This window comes from Xyrauchen texanus, chromosome 11, assembly GCF_025860055.1.
Source record: "Xyrauchen texanus isolate HMW12.3.18 chromosome 11, RBS_HiC_50CHRs, whole genome shotgun sequence".
NCBI classification, from domain to species: Eukaryota; Metazoa; Chordata; class Actinopteri; order Cypriniformes; family Catostomidae; genus Xyrauchen; species Xyrauchen texanus.
Genome location: NC_068286.1, coordinates 2,071,137 through 2,092,148, shown reverse-complemented (window position 1 = coordinate 2,092,148; position 21,012 = coordinate 2,071,137). Strand labels below are relative to the sequence as shown.

At 41.9% G+C, this 21,012-nt stretch overlaps 1 protein-coding gene across 1 annotated transcript; it reads right to left on the bottom strand.

The window, feature by feature from the left end:
- Positions 1–7,133: 7,133 nt before the first annotated feature.
- Positions 7,134–21,012, bottom strand: LOC127651991 (uncharacterized). The gene is made up of 2 exons (XM_052138056.1): positions 20,941–21,012; positions 7,134–9,305 (listed from the first exon to the last, which is right to left on the bottom strand). Exons 1-2 carry the CDS (start codon positions 20,957–20,959, stop codon positions 7,606–7,608), a joined length of 1,719 nt encoding a protein of 572 aa, XP_051994016.1. The 5' UTR covers positions 20,960–21,012; the 3' UTR covers positions 7,134–7,605.

The following is a 21,012-nucleotide window of genomic DNA, read 5'->3' as shown; positions in this document are numbered from 1 at the left end:
CGCTCCCCTCGCATGTCACAGCTCACCTCCCTTGAGCTGAAGATGTGCATTGTTGATTCCCAGTAGTGTGCACAAATGTGTTCCCTGGTTCATTTCCTCCTAACCCTGCGGCAGGTTAGTTTGGCGCAGAAACTCACTGCCAGCCCATTACTGGTGCAATCTAAGCCCCGTTCTGAGATAGGTCCTCCGCATGCATTGGTTCCCTGTAGGCAACCCCTTGCGACGTATTTTCCACTTAAATAAATGTCCCTGTTGGCAAATGGTGTCTTCCTTAGGCAGAGGGCCCTCTGCCCAGGTCTCCATACTTGTAGAGCATCCTCCCCCAAGCTTGGCAGGACCTACGATGGGGCTTCTCCACATGGCATACTTCAGACCATGTGATGTATTATATCCTCTCTGGGCGGGGTGTGGTCTCCGCAGTGTCTTCCTCCTGGGGATTGACCAGGGGATTTTTTGGGGACCCCTAGTGTCACTACATCAACACAACATTGAGTGAGTGACAGATAGGGAACGTCCTGGTTACTTCTGTCACCTCCGTTCCTTGATGGAGGGAATGAGACGTTGTGTCCATCCTGTCATAACGCTGAACTACCCGCTGAAATGTCCAGGACCTTTTTCTCGGCTCCTCAGCACAAAATCTAATGAGCAGTACGCAGTGTCCCCTCCTTTATACTCGTATGTCCGGGGGAAGGGCATGCAAATACCACTTGCCAATTCTCAATGGCCTTTAATCAAAGATCTGAGACATCTCAGGCTCTCAAGAGTGACCCCTAGTGTCACTACATTGACGCAACGTCTCATTCCCTCCATTAGGGAACGGAGGTTACGGAAGTAACCAGGACGTTTAATATTGACAAAATGCATTGAAAATGTTAACAGATGAAATCCTGAGAGAGAACCTTGCTTATATTATATGTATTTTAAAGATAGAAAAGGGTGTATTTCAATATTATCTAAATTATTAATATTAAACTAGTATGTATTTATACTATTATTATTATTTATGCATATTTTTACATACTAATTAAAACTTATTCTCAGGGCAGAGAAAATACCTGTACAGGGCAGATAGAGCTCCAGGTAGATGCAGATGCAGATGGAGACAGATGTAACAGGTGTTTAAGTGTTTATCTTCTCCCTGCAGTAGATTCTCTTAACCCAGAGTAGTTCTGGTTGCAGTTTACTCAAAGCATATTTGCTGTTTCTGCCTTTGTCAAAGGTTCTGTAATATGATATGAGGGAGTGATATGAAAATGTGGTGATGTGAAAGGCAGGAAATCTAGATCGTTCCAATTTTGCATGCTTGCAATGTCTACAGCTTTGCTTTGTTGATTATAAACAGGAGCAATAGTTTAATCACATCGCTCGCTTACGGAGACACAGTACAACACCATTCGCACTTTGAATCTTAAGTTCAGTAAACATGCGACAATCTTACTTGTGACTTTCTGCGTGCACTTACATGAAATTCAAGCATTCAGTGAGGTGCACGAGAGAAGAATGCAGAAGATCTGATTTACTCAAGATTATTGATTGTTCATCTGTATGGTTTGGTTTACCCAATTGCAGCAACATGTTAAAGTGAATAAAAGTGTGCTGTAATTCCCTGCATTCAGAACATGCAGGAATGATTAAATGTATGTATAACAAACAAACAAAAAGTATGATGAATCGTGTTGTGTTCACCATGCGAATCTCAGTTGCCACCTCATTTGAGACCGTCAATCCGCGCATCTTATCACGTGACATCTTAAGCGTGTTACTACGGAGACATAGTGCGTGTGGAGGTTTCATGCTATTCTCCACATCCACACACAACTCACCACATGCCCCACCGAGAGGGAGAACCACATTATAGCGACCACGAGGAGGTTACCCCATGTGACTCTACCCTCCCTAGCAACTGGGCCAATTTGGTTGCTTAGGAGACCTGGATGGAGTCACTCAGCACACCCTGGATTCGAACTTGTGACTCCAGGGGTGGTATGAATGAATATTTTTCATAGTTTTGCACATGTCCCAACTTTTTTTTAAAAAGGGCACAAATCGATTCACATGACTATAGTGAAATTCCTCGGACCGCCTGTTAGATGGAGTATACAATTATTGCACTGCTCTTGCAATTGCGTGTTGTCTCCGGTATGTCCATCGAGGGTCACACAGACATCCTTGCAGATTACCAGCTGATTCCCCCGACAACCACCACATACCGGCCATATGGTCTTCACGCTGTTGCCCTGCGATTGGTGAAAGTGATCTGAAGTGGGGTATCAATGTTGAAAACCTCAGTTTGCTGAAACACACATCTTTTATTTTATCGCTAAACACAGATGTCACCACTATTAAAATGGCCCTCATTAATGCATGTTTCAAAATCAAACAAGTCTTTTATTCTGAATGACTTTTTTATATAACGATAATTTGACTTTTTATTCATCACTGAGACTTGGCATAATCCTGGAGAACAAATGGCCCTGGGGGATATAACACCACCAGACTGTGACTTTTTAAATTCCCCACGGACTTCAGGATGAGGAGGTGGCGTTGCCACTGTTTTTAAAAACACTTTTAAATGCAGAATGCTGCCTATGGACATATATTCCAGTTTTGAGGTCCAATTGTTAAAGATTGACATCTTGGGTCCTGCTTTCTGTGCCCTTCTGTACAGACCTCCCAAATTTAATAAGGACTTCATCCTATAATTTACGGACTTTCTCTCTGGACTAGTGTCACGTGGCGATAGACTGCTGATTCTTGGGGATTTTAATATTCATGTATGCTGTCCATTGAAACCGCTGTTAAATGAATTGATCTCCCTCATTGAGTCTTTAAATTGTGTACGACATGTCACTGGTCCTACTCACAATATGGGTCATACATTAGATCTTGTGTTAACTTGTGGTCTTTCTGTGTCAAACTTAGAGGTCTTAGATATTGGAATTTCTGACCATTATTCAATAATGTTTGAGTCTGTCTCTACTTGTCCTCTGCCTACTTTTTCTCAGCCCTTACGTTACTCCCGGTACATTCACTCATCGACCGCTTTTTTCAGAATTTGATCTAACACACTTCACAGCTGATGTCTTAGCTGGACTCGACACTGAATCAGGCTTTTAATAAATCCTGTACTTTTACACTTGATAATGTAGCTCCGCTCAAGCCAAGGAGAGTTAAGGGTGTTTCACAGCCTTGGTTAAATGACGTCACCCACGCTCTCAGGCAAGAGTGCAGAAAAGCAAGAGGAAAAGAGACAAGCTTCAGGTGTCTTACGATATTTTAAAGTGGTGTTTAACAAACTATCAGAGAGCTGTAAAGGAAGCTAAAGTCAAGTTTTTCTCTACATTAATCTCTGAAAACGCAAATCGACCAAAAGTGTTCTTCAAAACAATTGATTCTTTTTTAAACCCAACTAAAAAAAAATTTCTGTATGCCACCCTAGAGAACTGTAAAACATTTTTAAACCTCTTTACTCACAAAATTGAGCAGATTAAAGGTGTTATTGTACCTTCACCATTTGATCAAACACTAATTACATTTACATTTATGCATTTGGCAGATGATTTTATCCAAAGCGACTTGCAGTGCACTTATTACAGGGACAATACCCCTGGAGCAACCTGGAGTTACGTGTCTTACTCAAGGACACAATGGTGGTGACTGTGGGGATCAAACCAGCAACCTTCTGATTACCAGTTATGTGCTTTAGCCCACTACGCCATGAAAATAAATTGCGCACATGAGTTCTACTGTGTGTGTTTGTGTACACACAGGGGTACAGGTATTTTTGACTGGTGCCATGTTTTTTTTTTTGGTGCCCCCCAGGGATATGTGCTCTTCTCACTACTCTTCTCCCTGTTAACCAATGACTGCATTTCCAAGGACCCCTCAGTCAAGCTCCTGGAGTTTGCAGAGGACACCACTGTCATCTACCTCATCCGAGATGACGATGAGTCTGCATACAAAAGGGAGGCTGAACGGCTGACTGTCTGGTGCAGTCATAACAACCTGGAGCTGAACACATTAAAAAACGGTGGAGATGATTGTGGACTTTAGGAGGAACACCCCGACACTGACCCCCCCTCACCATTCTAAACAGCACTGTGGCAGCAGTGGAGTCATTCAGGTTCCTGGGCACTACTATCTCACAGGACCTGAAGTGGGAGACCCACATTGACTCCACTGTGAAAAAGGCCCAGCAGAGGTTGTACTTCCTAACACTTGAGGAAGTTCAACCTGTATGCTGCTTATACAGTTCTACTCAGCAGTCATTGAGTCTGTCCTCTGCACTTCTATAACTGTCTGGTTTGGTTCAGCTACAAAAAAGGGAGGCTGAAATAGCTTGTAATTAGCATTCCACTCCGATCATGTCAAGTGTTTTCAGTAATATTGTTTTGTTTTCTGGTGTTAATCATTATGTCTCTGCTGAAACTGCTGTTTGATTTAGTCTTGAATCCGCTCAGATGTTTCCCCATGCCTTCGTCCAGGTCGATATCCGTGGGATGCAGAATGTATGACATGTAAAGCTGGTGCTATGTGTCCGTTGCTAATAAAGGTGCAAGTGATTTAGCGGCACACATTAGCTCGAAGCATAGAGGGTCAGCAAAAGGTGAAAGTTATTAACGGACTACTTTTTGCGACCAGGTAAAATTATCATCATATTGCTTCATTTTCCATGGCCATTCAAAATAATAGTAATTGAAAATGAAGGTACACTCATGGCATCAAATATTTTATTTTAGTACATGAACATTCAAAAGAATGTTGGGAAATTGTATTTATTTATATATATATTTATGTTATGCTAATCGAGTGTCTTTTTCACTGTATTAAAGTTTGCATTCATAGTATTTTGAACCCTATTATTCCACCCACACTCCAATCCAATGCGAAAAAAGTCTTATTTTTGGAAAACCAGAATATGGTCACCCTAAGTGAATGTTTATCAATAAATTTGTACATCTCTTGCTGCCATCATGTTTGTGTGACATCACACACATGCATCTGAGCAAAACAAATTGTTGACACATTTCAGATCCATTAAGATGCACAATGGACAAAGTGTTGCCCAAAGTAAGTTTGTGATCAGTAACAGTGTGCTGGGACATCTTCCCACTGTTAGTGGCGAGACCACTCGGGACACCATGGCAGATTAAGTTGTTGAGCTGTCAACGGTTACTTAGCTTAAATTTACATCCAATATAATATATAACTTTATAACTAAATATAACTTTATTCTAGATAACTAGATAACATACTTATTTGGTTTGGCTTGTGCAAGGGGCGAGGTGTGTGACATTTGCATCAGGGTGGTGTAGGGCTGTTAACTGGGCAGCTAAACTAAGTTAGAATTCTTACCTTAAATATTTAAAAATTGTAATAATATTAGAATTTTTTAATTGACGTTGTTTCCTTACATAAATACCGTTATATTACTGCAAATAAATGATCTGTCTGTTAAAAAATTATCATTCCATTTTCAACTAATGTGCATAAAATAAATACGTTTTAGTTGCTCCATATTTTCAAATGTTAAGTCGAAATAAAAAAAAAAAAAAAGGGGGTGATACCCCAGACACAAACTTCATAATAAATAACAGCGAAATACCACATTATTAATTATTCATTACAGGGTATGTAGGGTAGCAATATTCCCAGATAGCAGTGGTATTCAGCTTAACTCGGTGGTGAGATGGCTCAGAATATGAGCTCATGCAAGGTGCCGTTCAAGCAGACAGAACACAACAGATTGGTACTGAATGTGAGGATCTCAAGGCATACAAACATTTCCAAGTTGAACTTCTGTCAAAGAGTTTAAAAAACTCATTGCTTAATCTGAGAAATGCTTTTTAAGAGAGCCAAGTACCCCCACCAACTGTGAGGGGCTGTTCACACCAAACGCTTCAGCAACCATCCATTTGTTTTTCTATGTAAACGTGCGCTAGACAAACGTCTTTGTTTCACTTTGTTTTTGTTTAATCAATGTCTCGTCTAGGAGCACTGTTTTTAGATGATGTGTCTAATTCTAAATACATTTGAAAAGCATATCGAGACTCCTGCTGTCTGTTAAACTGTATTTGTTGTGCTGTGTCTAGCCTTTTTAGTGCAAGAATGTGATCGATCTGAAGTCATCGTCAGTGCTTGCCACAAATCCAAAATTCAAATACACAGTTTTAGCATTCAATTTAGCATTTTTTTTTCTTAAATTTGATGAATATTCAAAATTTTATTCGAAAGCCCTAGGGTGGCGTAATAAAGGCGGGTTTTAGGGCAACACTGCTGTGTTTTTTGCCTTTTGGTGGGAATGCAGAGCGATTTTGTTCTTGTGGTTCGAGGTCCGAGGCTATTGGCTCCGGATGACCAGTATATGGTCCTGGCTCTCACTGGCCCGATAGTGGTAAAGTGGCTATTTATACTCACCGTCCACCTTGGGAATGCTCCCGGGCAGCTATTTTCTATGGATACAAGCAGCATACAAGTACAGCTCCCATCTGCTTGAATGGGTTAAAAAAACGAAATCTCCCAAACAGTTGGCCAAGATTATGATCAAAGAACATATTTACAAATCGGCAGTACAATCCAAGAACAATGGTATCATATGTTGTGCTTCTTTAACTCAGATTACACTAAAAAACTATTTTTCAGGCTGGTCCAGCCAATGCGCATGCTGATATCGCCTGTCAAGTTTTCAAGTTGACAGGCGATATCAGTAAAATGCGATTGGCTCTTTTACCTGTTAGGTGGAACTTCCTTGTCTACATATGCCATATTGAGCATTCCAATTTCACCAATCTCAGGCTAAATTATTTCTGGTGCATCTCAATCAGCTCTCTAGTTTAGTAGTCAGGGTGCTGATCAGGCTAGGGCTGTCTCAATCGCAAGAGCATTCCAGTTCCCTGACACATTTGTTCCTGAATATTCCTAGAATGAACTGTAAAACATGGAATATTTGTATGTTTAAACTAATTATTTAATGTATCAAGACCAATTAAAACGAACAAGTGATTACAATTCTGAATTTTATATAAAGAATAAAGAAGAACATACGTTAAATATATTTTAACCTAAAATATGGGTTGATAAAAAAAAGGTCCATCTACATGTTATCAATCACATAATCATTTACTGGGCCAGTATTCAAAGATGCACAATTTACACCACTGTATTGACACCATTGCTGATACTGTATGTTCCAGGACTGTTTCATGTTCTTGTGAACTCAAATTCAAGCACTGATTTTTATTATGTGTATAAGTGTCGTTTAAATAATTATTTATTGAAATGATTGAAATAAAAACAATAAAACAATAATTCCCAAATCATGACATACCTAAACTACATTCTAATAAAGAGAAGAGTGTCATTTCACAATGTTTATAACGACATTGGGCAGTAAAATTATATGTATCAAGTAAATGTTTAAATCCAATCTGAAAATCTAAAGTTGTAAATATGCAGTAAACTACAGTTTCACTTATTATATCAGTTCTAATATCAATGTTACTGATGCTCCTCCTCCTACAACTGCTAATGCAGCTACTGCTGCTACTCTTTCTGGTGTGGTCACTTTCCCCGCTGCTGCTAATGCTCTTGCTGCTGATGTTGATGCTATTGCTGCTTCACCTGTTGCTCCTTCTCATAATGTAGGAGCTCCTTTTCCAGCTGCTTCTCCTCCAGTTCCTTCTGTTGGAGCTCCTTTTTCAGCTGCTTCTCCTCCAGTTCCTTCTGTTGGAGCTCCTTTTTCAGCTGCTTCTCCTCCAGTTCCTTCTGTAGAAGCTCCTTTTTCAGCTGCTGCTCCTCCTGTTCCTTTTGTAGGTGCTTCTTTTTCAGCTTATGCTTCACCTCTTCCTTCTGTAGGAGCTCATTTTTCAGCATTTGCTTCTCCTCTTCCTTCTGTAGGAGCTTCTTTTTCAGCTTCTGCTTCTCCTCTTCCTTCTGTAAGAGCTTCTTTTTCAGCTTCTGCTTCTCCTCTTCCTTCTGTAGGAGCTCATTTTTCAGCTGCTGCTTCTCCTCTCCCTTCTGTAGGAGCTCATTTTTCAGCTGCTGCTCCTCCTGTTCCCTCTGTATGATGTCATTTTTCAGCTGCTCCTCCTGTTCCCTCTGTATGATGTCATTTTTCAGCTGCTCCTCCTGTTCCCTCTGTATGATGTCATTTTTCAGCTGCTGCTCCTCCTGTTCCTTCTGTTTGATGTCATCTTGCAGCTCCTTCTCCTCCTGTTCCTTCTGTTTGATGTCATCTTGCAGCTCCTTCTCCTCCTGTTCCTTCTGTTTGATGTCATTTTGCAGCTCCTTCTCCTCCTGTTCCTTCTGAATGATGTCATTTTTCAGGTGCTGCTCCTCCTGTTCCTTCTGAATGATGTCATTTTTCAGCTGCTGCTCCTCCTGTTCCTTCTGTATGATGTCATTTTGCAGCTCCTTTTCCTCCTGTTTCTTTTGTATCTGCTCATTTGTCAGCTGCTGCCCCTTCTGTTCTTTCTCTTGTAAATAATTTGTCAGCTTCTGATTTTCCTGTTCCTTCTTTGTGAGCTTATGTTTCAGCTGCTGCTGCTCTTGTTTATTAATTCGGAGCTCCGTTTTCAGTTTCTGCTTCTGTTCTTGCTCCTTTTTCAGATAGTGTGTTCCTAGTAATAAACATCCTATTAATACAATTAAGCACAAACCAATTGGAACTTTTGGAAGCTTCATTCTGTCCTTCCATGTAATTTCTGTTGTGTTTCTGTTCTGTTGAGTTGTTTTAAACATCTCATGAGTGTAATTCCTCATTCCATTTTCCCCTATCAATTTTTTTATCTTTTGCAACAGATCTGAGACCTGACCTTTATTGCTTTTGTCCTCATTGTTGAATGAGTGATATCTGCCACCACAACTATCAACTATTTCTGGTAAATAGTTGCTTTTCCTGATGTACTCATCTAAAGAGTAACCCTTTAGCAGATCAGTATGAGTGAACAGAATGATGGTACGCCCCAAAGCCTCTTCTCCAAAGTTCTCTTGAATCCATTTCACTGTGTCCCTCTCTTCTTTTGTGAATCTCACTCCCAGTTTGATCACCAGCAGAAACACATGTGGACCAGGAGCAGACATCACAATACAGTTCTCAATTTCAGCCTTCAACTGATCTTCAGTAATAGATGTATTAAATAGTCCCGGAGTGTCAACTACAGCGATGGTCTTTCCACCCACCACTCCTTTCTGTTTCTCACACATTATATTGGTCTCTTCAAATGCGTCTCTGCCCAGGATGGTGTTCCCTGTGGCACTTTTTCCAGCTCCAGTCTTACCCAATAGAATGATCCTCAGATCAGATACTACAAAGACAAAAATATTAAATAAAAAAGTTAAACACACACACACAGACACACATTTATTTGGTTATTTAAATAGGGACACACCATAGACGTCTAAAGTTTTCATATAAAATTAATTATAACAGACCAGGGAGTATCAAGACACCGCAGGCCCCAGAGCTTACTTTTCAGTGGTGCATTGCGCAGGTTTTGTCAGATTTTGCTCACTCTGGGGACATATGTCACCCAAATGTCACAAACATTCGCACCCTCAGTCTCACATGAGTTTCTCATCACAATGCAGGTCAGTGTCAAACCCATTTGAAGAGCTCACAGAGATTGTTCTGCAATAATATGAATAACAAAATAAAAAAAAAGTTCCTCCAATAACAGACTCTTCATAAATGATTGTTAGTGATTTGCATTACTTAGTAGCAAAACACTAAAGAGGGAGAACAGTTTTTAAGCAAGGATAGTATATAGCTCTCTTGATTTTGAATATATCCCTGTGTATGTAAAAAAAATTATAATACAAATTAAGAATGTGGCCCTCAAGTTTAAAGGTGGCATGCTTTGCGGCCCCTAAGCTAATGTATATATATATATTAGGGTTGTCAATAAATGACAAATTTTAATGATAATTAATTACATGGAGTCCCGATTAATTAATAGCGGTGACAATAGAAAAATAGAATAGAAAAACAATTCAATATATAATGATGAAAAAATTATACATAGTTATCTTTAAATATTTAACAATTATATATATATATAATATACTGTATATATAATTGTTAAATATGAAAGGGAGTTGGATGGTGTTCAGTTCCCCGTCTGTGGCTCACTTCGACGTTGTAGCTGATCTACCACCTGCTGTCGTAGACACGATCAACCAAGCCAGAGCCCCCTCTACCAGGCAACTTTAATAGGTGCTCCACAGGATGGGCTCCTACGTGGACGTCCCCCCTGTGTGTATTTTGCGCTGTACGGTCCCCTTGTGAGTGGACCCGTGTCTCCCTTGGGCAGTTCCCACTGCCCCCTGGTCGCCGTGTCTGTAGCAACTCCTCCCTCCCAATGAGGCAGGATCTACCACTGTGCCACTTTCCACATGTGACCTAAAAGCACATGTGATGTATTTCACCACTCTTTACCTCCCCCAGTCTCGGCAGGTGTGGTCTCCGCAGGGTCTTTTCCCCCTGAAAGAATAGATTCTGGGAAAGATCACCTTCCCCGATGCGTATGATAGTGTTAAGATGGCCCCGGCTGCTTTAGCTCTATGCGAGAAACATAGAGAAAGAAAAGGCGCAGCTGGCATGGTCTGCTCCCATGCTTGGCACGTTGCATTGTTACCCCCTGTCGGGGGTAAAGAACCAGAAGGTTTTGACGATTTTAAGGGGGTTGGGGAAGGGTACGTGCAGTCTGACACAGCCGGTCACTTTGGCACGTAAAATACCTGCCCACTCCTGTGTCAGCAGTACATATACATGGCTCAGTGCATGGCATGATGTAAATTGGACCCCTTGTGTTGCTTCTTCAACACAACGTCGAAGTGAGCGACAGATGGAGGGGAACGAGACATTGTGTCCTCCCGGCCACGTTGCTGAACCGAGCCACTGTTGCAGCCGAACCTCATTGTCGGCTCCTCAGAATTATCCTGAATGAAACAGATGCATTTCCCTCCCTTTATACCTGTATGTCCGGGGGCGGGACATGCAAATTCTGTCTGCCAATTTCTCATTGGCCTTTTCTCATAGATCAGAGATGCAAAAGGCTCTCTAGAGAGACCCTTAGTGTCGCTTCTTCAACACAACGTCTCGTTCCCTCCATCAGGGAACGGAGGTTACCTAGACATTTTGTGTGTGTGTGTGTGTGTGTGTGTGTGTGTGTGTGTGTGTCAGTCCAGTCTCTGAGTATTGAGGAGTCTGAAGAAACTGTTACACAGTCTGGCTGTGAGGGCCCAAATGTTTTAATACCTTTTGCTAGATGACAAGAGAGTGAAGAATTTGTGTGAGGTGGCATCACTGTCACAGGCAGGTGATATTGTCCTGTAATTGGTGACGTCTGGATGCCTTGCCACATGCGCCCCGTGTCGCGGCTGTCCTGGAAGTGACTGTGGATTCTCTGGGCATGTGAATGCTTTGCATCTCTGATGGTCCAGGACAGTTTTGCCCTTGCTGTTCTTAGGGCCACCATACCCCCTGCTCTGAAGGCGGGGTCATCCACGACTTCTGGTTGGAGCGTTTGATGATGGTTTTGGAGAAAGTGACGTCATCGATGCACTCGCTGATGTAGCTGGGTCACTGATGCCGTGTATTCCTCCAAGTTAGTGGAGTCGCTATCTGTTGTAGCCTCCCTGAACGTGTCAGTCAGTGTGCTCAAAACAGTCCTGAAGAGCAGTGTCGGCTCCTACTGGCCAAGTTTTCACCTGTCTCAGAACTGGTTTGGAGCGTCTGATGAGCGGTCTGTATGCTGGGATTGGAGATGTGGTCTGAGTAGCGGAGGTGGGGATGGGTCTCCACCCGGTACGCGCTGGGGATGTTTGTCATTACAAGTCGACATGCTGATGGAATTTAAGGAGCACTTTGACTTGAGATTTGCATGGTTGAAATCTCCAAACAGGTTGACAATAAACAGTCCGTCTGGGTGAGCATTCTGCAGTTCGCTAATAGCCCCATACAATTCACAGAGCGCCTCATTAGCATTAGCATTGGAGGAAAGGTACACTCCGACTTGAAGTCAGATGTTTACATACACTTAGGTTGATGTCATTAAAACTCATTTTTTAACCACTCCACATATTTAATATTAGCAAACTATAGTTTTGGCAAGTCATTTAGGACATGTACTTTGTGTATGACAAAAGTAATTTTTCCAACATTTGTTTACAGACAGATTGTTTCACTTTTAATTGACTCTATCTCAGTTCCAGTGGGTCAGAAGTTTACATATTACATATTTACATACACTAAGTGTGTATATATATATATATATATATATATATATATATATATATATATATATATATATATATATATATATATATTTCTTTAAAAAGTAAACACATTGACGTTGAACGTCTTTTTAAAGATGGGTCTTTTTTAAGATGCCCTTCCGTCTTTGTGTAATTCCTGGATGCTGTCGTTACCTCTCCGCTTCTGACAGGGCGCTGCCTCACGTGTCTGTGCAGAGATCACACAGAGGCAGCCTTTGTGGATGGCTCATGTTCTTACTGCAAGAACATGACCATGGCAACGTTGCAGTCACAGCTTTCCTTCTTCCAGGGGAAAGCCACTCTAGCCACCACCCGAGTCGCGCCCTCTACCCATGGGTTTAGGGCCGGCGCAGCTGGTGCTGGAGGCTATTTTGGGAATTTAACGGCGTAAATCCCCGCGGACCATCCATTCCCCAGCACACTCGTTTGCCCCCGTCTGGTTCCAAGATGAGACCGGCTCGTATTATGGCCAGTCTGATGTCGGAGCCCCCGAGCTGGATGAGAGTTTCGCCACTGCATCGGAGAGCGTCTTCGGAGAGTATCTTGTGTTTCCTTTTCTTTGTTTTCCGCACCCCCAACTGGCTGCTGGACCCACATTGTCACAAAGAAAGCAGTTTCCTCACTCCCTGGGTCACTTAGCTGGTGCCCACAACCGCCGTTCTCATGGCGATCAGACACTGAGCACTTGCAGTCTAACCCCCATGAATGCAAACCTTCCACCTTCACGTGCCCAACTGCACCACACTTGTACCTCAGGCCGGCAGGTGGTGACGAGTATAGAGGTTGTCAGTACAGAACCTCCTCCTCAGTTTCCTACCTTCCCCAGGCTGGTTGCGTGGAGCAAGGTAAGTGCTTTGAGCTTCTCCTCAGCTCAACCACCTCGGGACTTAACAACACTCCCCAACGTGACTTCGCCTGCTCCCCCCCCACCACAAGGACTCACCTCCAGGTTCGTCACACATGATCGTCCCCTTAGTGCCCCTCACTCTGAACTTGGACGCATGGCTTATGCTTTCCAACCCATCATGGTTGGCTGGCCAGGAACATCATACTCGGCTATGGTATTCAGTTCGCCAGGTGCCTGCCCCGCTTCACCTCGGGACAGGGCAAAAATGCCTCCACCCTGCGTGCGGAGATCACAATCCTTCTGCGCAAGGACGCAATAGAGCCTGTCCCTCCAGCCGAGACACAGAAGGGATTCTACAGCCCTTACTCCAAGAAAGGTGGTGGGTTGCGGCCAATCTTGGACCTGCGATCTCTGATCTGGGCTTAACACAGTTTCCTGTTCAAGATGCTGACGTAGAATTGTATTCTCAGCAACGGTCACACCGCTCGGGTTGATGCACATGAGACTGCTTCAGCACTGGCTTCAGACTCGACTCCCAAAATGGGCATGGCACCACGGCACATACCATGTGACCCTCACCCCTTCCTGCGATCACTTATTCAGCCCTTGGACAGACCTCTGTTTTCTATGGGCAGAAGTCCCCCTACAGCAGGTGATGTTGGGCTGGGGCGCCATGTGCAATGGGCATGCAGCCGCTGGCTCCTGGACAGGGCACCCTCTGGCATCTGCGCCCAGACCTGGAACCTCCATGCCTGGCCCTTGGATGGGATGCGGAAGATCTAAACACTCCATCACCACCTATCATAGACATGATCTCGCAAGCCATAGCTCCTTCTACCAGGCAGCTTTATGCCCTAAAGTGGTGCTTATTCGCATATTGTCGTTCTGCCCGATCTAAGACCCACAGAGGTGCGCAGTCAGATCAGTGTTCTCATTCCTGCAGGAGAGGCTGGAGGGGCGGCTGTCCCACTCCACCTTGAAGGTTTATGTAGCTGCCATAGTTGCTCACCATGATGCAGTAGACGGTAAGTCATTAGGGAAGCACAACCTAATCATCAGGTTCCTTAGGCCATGTCTGTTCCCCTCATGGGACCACAGAGAGATCCCATGAGGGGAACAGACATGGCCTAAGGAACCTGATGATTAGGTTGTGCTTCCCTAATGGCCTTCGGAGAGCCCCATTTTAGCCGCTAGAGTCAGTCTTGAAGATGGCCCTCCTGATACACAGGTCACATAAACTACAACACATAGAGACTGTATCACCTAGATATCTCATAGAGACTGTGTCTGTTCCCCGAACTACCAAACACAATACCCTCACTAAATCATTTAGAAAAAATTTGATTAAGGTCAAACTTGAACAAAACAAACTAATTAAAAATAAACATCATATAAAAATAGGGCTACTAAACATTAGATCTCTTGCTACCAAAGCACTAATTGTCAATGAAATGATTACAGATCATAGATTGGATGCGCTCTGTTTGACTGAAACCTGGCTTAAACCGGATTAATATATTAGTTTAAATTAATCTACTCCCCCAGGTTATTGTTATAAACATGAACCTCGTCTGAAGGGTCGAGGAGGAGGTGTTGCTACAATTTACAGTGAAGTTTTTGGTGTTACTCAGAGGACAGGATATAAATGTAAGTCTTTTGAACTAATAATGCTTAATGTGACACCGTCAAATACAAATATAAATAAAAAATCTCTGTCGTCCTTTACCCTTGCTACAGTGTATAGATCACCCGGGCCTTATTCAGATTTCCTTAGTGAATTTGCACATTTTTTATCAGATCTTGTAGTTACTGTAGATAGAGCCTTAATTGTTGGTGACTTCAACATTCACATAGATAATGAAAATGATACATTGGGATTAGCATTTATCGATATTCTCAACTCTCTTGAAATTCTGCAGCAGAGCGATGACATCTCGGATCATTACCTCGTCTCTTGCATGCTGCAATCAGCTAATGTTACTCAATCTACACCACGCTATCGTTCAGGTAGAACTATTCTTTCGACCACTGAAGATGACTTCACTAATACTCTTCCAGATCTATCTCATATACTCAATAAACCCCAAAGCCCAGAAGAACTTGATGAAATAACAAAAATTTAAATGCAGTCTTCTCTAGCACCCTTGATGTTGTCAGCCCCACTTCGATTAAAGAAAATTAAAGAAAGAAGCCCTGCACCATGATACAATGATCACACTCATGCTCTCAAGAGAGCAGCTCGGAAAATGGAGCGCATGTGGAAAAATACAAAATTAGAAGTATTTCAGGGTGCATGGAAGGATAGTGTCTGTAGCTACAAACATGCACTCAAAGCTGCCAGGTCAGCATATTTTAGTAAACTCATAGAAAATAACCACAACAATCCTAGATGTTTATTCAGTACTGTGGCTAAATTGGTTAGGAATAAAGCCTCAACCGAACCAGATATTACGTCACAGCTCAAGAGTAATGACTTCATGAATTTCTTTACAGATAAAATTGAAATAATCAGAAATAAAATTGGAATTATGCAATCATCTGTCATAGCACCTCAGAAAACAGTGTCGAATAATTTCCCTCATGTGCAACTTCAATCCTTCGCTATCATAGGTCATGAAGAGCTAACAAAACTTATCGAAACATCAAAAGCCACAACTTGTTTGTCAGATCCTATACCAACTAAGCTCTTAAAAGAGGTATCTCCTGTAATATCAGAACCTCTTCTTAATATCATTAACTCCTCGCTATGCTTAGGACATGTCCCAAGAAACTTTAAAATGGCAATTATCAAACCGCTAATTAAGAAGCCACAACTTGATCCTGGAGAACTTGCTAATTATAGACCGATTTCAAATCTCCCGTTTATGTCAAAAATACTAGAAAAGGTAGTATCCTCCCAAATATGTTCATTTCTACAGAGAAATAGTATATATGAAGAATTTCAATCAGGATTTAGGCCTCATCACAGTACAGAGACTGCACTTATCAGAGTTACAAATGACTTGCTCTTATCATCTGATCGCGGCTGCATTTCTCTTCTAGTGCTTTTAGATCTTAGTGCGGCATTCGACACAATAGATCACAACATTCTCTTGAACAGGCTGGAGAATTATGTTGGAATTTGTGGAGTGGCATTAGCATGGTTTAGGTCATATTTAGCAGACCGCTACCACTTTGTCTATTTAAATGAGGAATTGTCAAACCAAACAAAAGTAAAGTATGGAGTGCCACAGGGATCAGTTTTAGGGCCTCTGCTTTTCTCCATGTATATGCTTCCCCTGGGAGATATTATCAGGAATCGTGGAATAAGTTTCCACTGCTATGCTGACGATACACAACTTTATATTTCTTTAAAACCTGATGAGATTTCACAATTCTCAAAATTAGCAGAGTGTATCAATGAAATAAAAGATTGGATGGCCAGAAATTTCCTTCTACTCAATTCTGACAAAACAGAGGTTCTAATTATTGGACCAAAAACTCTAAAAATAAGCCACTAAAATATAATTTGACTCTAGATGGATGTACTGTTACATCATCTTCAACAGCAAAGAACTTAGGTGTTATATTTGATACCAATCTGTCCTTTGAAAATCAAATTACAAATGTTTGTAGAACAGCATTCTTCCACCTAAGAAATATTGCTAAATTAAGGCATATGCTCTCGGTTGCTGATGCCGAAAAACTAATTCATGCGTTCATGACCTCAAGACTAGATTATTGTAATGCATTACTGGGAGGATGTCCAGCAAGATCAATAAATAAACTTCAATTGGTTCAAAATGCAGCAGCCAGAGTGCTGATGAGAACCAAGAAATATGATCATATTAGCCCCATTTTATCATCGTTACATTGGCTACCTGTTAAATTCAGTATTGATTTTAAAATTCTGTTAACTACATGTACAAAGCTTTGAATGGTCTAGCTCCATGATGCTTAAGTGATCTTCTAACACGCTATATTCCAACACGTTCATTAAGATCGCAAAATTCTGGCCTATTAATAGTTCCTAGAATATCAAAATCCACTAAAGGAGGAAGATCCTTTTCATATTTGGCTCCTAAACTATGGAATAGTCTCCCAAACACTGTTCGAGATGCAGACACACTCTCTCAGTTTAAGTCTAGACTAAAGACTCATCTATTTAGCCAGGCATACACCTAATTTATCCCACAATTAGGCTGCTTTAGTTGGGTCTGCCGGAACCAGAAACCAGAAACATTGAGCATGATCTCTAACTCTGCAATAAATTCAATGGCATCTACGCTTACATCTTTTTAATTTGTTTCCCTGTCTCAACCTCGGGACTCCTATCCTGAGGTCACCAGAACCGGCTGGATCCAGCACCATTCCTGCTTCATGTTGGACTCCACTGCTACATGTCGCAGAATGATGATGACTAAATGCAGCCGGTGCCAGCCAAACATCACTTCAATCTATTATGGCGGACTTCAGAGGATGAAATTATGCCAACTCCAACCTGCATCACCTCGGTCTATTTATGGACTACGATCCTGAAATGAAATGCTTAGACTAACAATTGCCAACAAAAGCCTTCATCAGCCAATTAACAAGGACAATTGCATCTATGTGAACTTCTGCAATTAATCAAGATGGACTTCAAAGACTTTGGTCATTAATCTTACAGTTCAAACACAATCTATGTTTAATCAATGACCCTTATCACTTAGTTTAATAATTTTAAACCATGATTTTACCTATACATAATTAATATTTACATTACATTCATAATGTTAGCCAGAGGGAACTGGCCCCACAGTGAGTCTGGTTTAGGGTTAGGGTGGGGTTAGTCAGAGGGGAACTGGCCCCCACAGTGAGTCTGGTTTAGGGTTAGGGTGGGGTTAGTCAGAGGGGAACTGGCCCCCACAGTGAGTCTGGTTTAGGGTTAGGTTAGTCAGAGGGGAACTGGCCCCCACAGTGAGTCTGGTTTAGGGTTAGGTTAGTCAGAGGGGAACTGGCCCCCACAGTGAGTCTGGTTTAGGGTTAGGTTAGTCAGAGGGGAACTGGCCCTCACAGTGAGTCTGGTTTAGGGTTAGGGTGGGGTTATCCAGAGGGGAACTGGCCCCCACAGTGAGTCAGGTTTAGGGTTAGGGTAGGGTTAGTCAGAGGGGAACTGGCCCCCACAGTGAGTCTGGTTTCTCCCAAGGTTATTTTTCTCCATTAATCTACATCTTATGGAGTTTTGTGTTCCTTGCCACAGTCGCCTACAGCTTGCTCACTGGGGTTATTAATACAATTATCATTTAATTATTTATAAACACTATTAAAATTCGTATTTTATCTAAATTACACAATGATGATTAATCGACTTTATAGACATTACAGTTCTTATCGTCTGTTAATGCTAATATTCTGTAAAGCTGCTTTGAAACGATGTGTGTTGTGAAAGGCGCTATACAAATAAAATTGACTTGACTTGACTTGACTTGATTGTACTCACTTCCATCAAGAGGGTCAGCGACACTTCGTCCTGCAGTTCGGTCCGGCAGACTCTCAGAGCTTTAGACACTCTGAGCAGCTTTTTGTCTGCTTTGAAGGACATCAGAAAGGGAACGCTATCTCGAAACAGAGGCTTGCCCACTGGATCGTGGGCGGCATTGCATTGGCCTACCAGACCCAGGATGTGCCTGCCCCTTGTAGGTTTGAGCACACTCTACAAGGAGTGTGGCATCCTCGTGGGCACTGGCCAATGGCACCTCTCTAGCAGACATCCGCAGAGTAGTGGGCTGGGCAAAACCCAATACCTTCGCGAGATTTTACAATTTCCGGGTTGAGCCGGTCTCGTCCCGTGTTTTGACAGGTCCAAACATACAGTATCGCTTGTGCATAGTGCCTTTCCCCTCCCCTGAGATGAAGACGTGTGCTCTACTCCCCCATTCAAGTCCTCAAGTCACGGACCCTGGGTGTCCTTCCTCCCAAGCCCTATGGCTCCAAACTCAGCAGAGGAAGTTCGCAGCCAGACCCACTGCTGGTACCAACTTGCCTGTAATGGAACAGGTGCTCCACAGTTTCTGATTATTCCAATAATCTCCTGTGATGTATTTTCCGCGGTATGGTCCCCCTGCCGGCGGGCCCACGTCTCCCTTGGGCAGAGTTCCCTCTGCCCCCCGGTCACTGTGTTTGTAGAGCTCCTCCCCTTCGAGGCAGGACCTACCACTGTGCTACTTCCATGTGTTGCTGGTAAGCCCATGTGACCTACTTTGCCACAAGTTAACCTCCTCTGCTGGGCAGTATATGGTCTCCGTGGGGTCTTTTCCCCCTGAAAGAATAGGATTGGAAAAGAATGCTTTCCCAGAAGCGTGTTATAGCATTAGATGGCCCCAGCCGCATCTGACACTCTATGGAAAGAGAAAACATAGAGAGAGAAAAGGCAGCGGCAGCGCGAGTGAGTGACAGAGGGGGAATGTCTCGATTATTGTCGTAACCTACATTCGCTTATGGAGACGTTTTGTCCTTCTTGCCATAACACTGTACTAGCCGCTGAAATGGCCGAGACCTTACTCTCGGCTCCTCAGCTCAAAACCTGCCTGAACAGATGCACGCTTCCCTCCTTTTATACCCATATGTCCCGTAATTCTGTTCTCCAATTCTCATTGGATTTTCAAAGATAAGAGGTAACCGAGGCTCTCAAGAGAGACCCCTAGTGTCACTACATCAACACAACGTCTCGTTCCCTCCATCAGGGAACGGAGGTTACGACAGTAACCGAGATGTTATGCTGTGTCTAGTCTTTTTTTTTAGCACACAAAGGTGATCTTTCTGAAGTCATCGTCAGTGATCGGCACAAATCCAAAATTCAAATACACAGTTTTAGCATTTATTTCTTAATTTCGATGAATATTTTAATTTAAAATTTTTATTTGACAGCCCAATGGCTGATTGACCCAGAATTTGTGTGTTTATTAAAGTCTAATATTTATATTATATTATATTATATATATTAAAATATTACTGCTGACGTGAGATTGTAACCAAGAGACATATTGTTTGATGTAATTTAAAGGTGCACTCAGTAACTTGTGTGTTTATGTCGTCTTGGACTTACACATACACCTAGCAGCTTGGATGCAGTATCATTTAAAATCAATACTCATCAGTAGTCCTATGTGTGGACCCTCTCCATGTAGAATAAAACAGCTTTTATAAGATAAATTATATGAGTCTTCATTTTAATGTGAGTGGCCATGATTTCCTAAATATTTTGCAAAATTACAATTCATGAATTTAGAATTTAAAATTATTTAAAAAATGACTGAGTACACTTTTAAGAGAGCACAGTTAAGCTTGGCAATTGCACCAAATGTTTGAATAATGAGCACTACAGCTAAATGGATTAAAATACCTTTTCTGACTTTAAACTTTCTGATTGTCTTTGTTATATCAGGTTCCTTTTTACCAAAATAATATTTCAAGAAAATTCATGCAGGATCTTGAAAAGTGCTGTCATTTCAGTAAAATTCCTGGCTTTTAGTTTAATATAACAGAAATTTCATATGTATAATATTGTGATTAAGTCAAGTCATTTTTATTTGTATAGCACCTTTCACAACACACATCGTTTCAAAGCAGCTTTACAGAAAACCACAATTAAACAAACAATTCAACTTTAATATCTATAAAGTCTTAGTCATCATTGTGTAGTTGTATTAAATATGATTTTATATTGTGTATAAAATAACTATATATAATAAAATAACAATAATAATTGTATATAGAACCCCAGTGAGCATGCTGAAGGTGACTGTGGCAAGGAACACAAAACTCCATAAGACGATTATTAAAGTGTTTGTACTGACCTTTATGTGCTGAAGTCATTATTATTGTGAGAAATTCCCTGTGTTGTTTTCACTCAGGTCTCTATATAATCC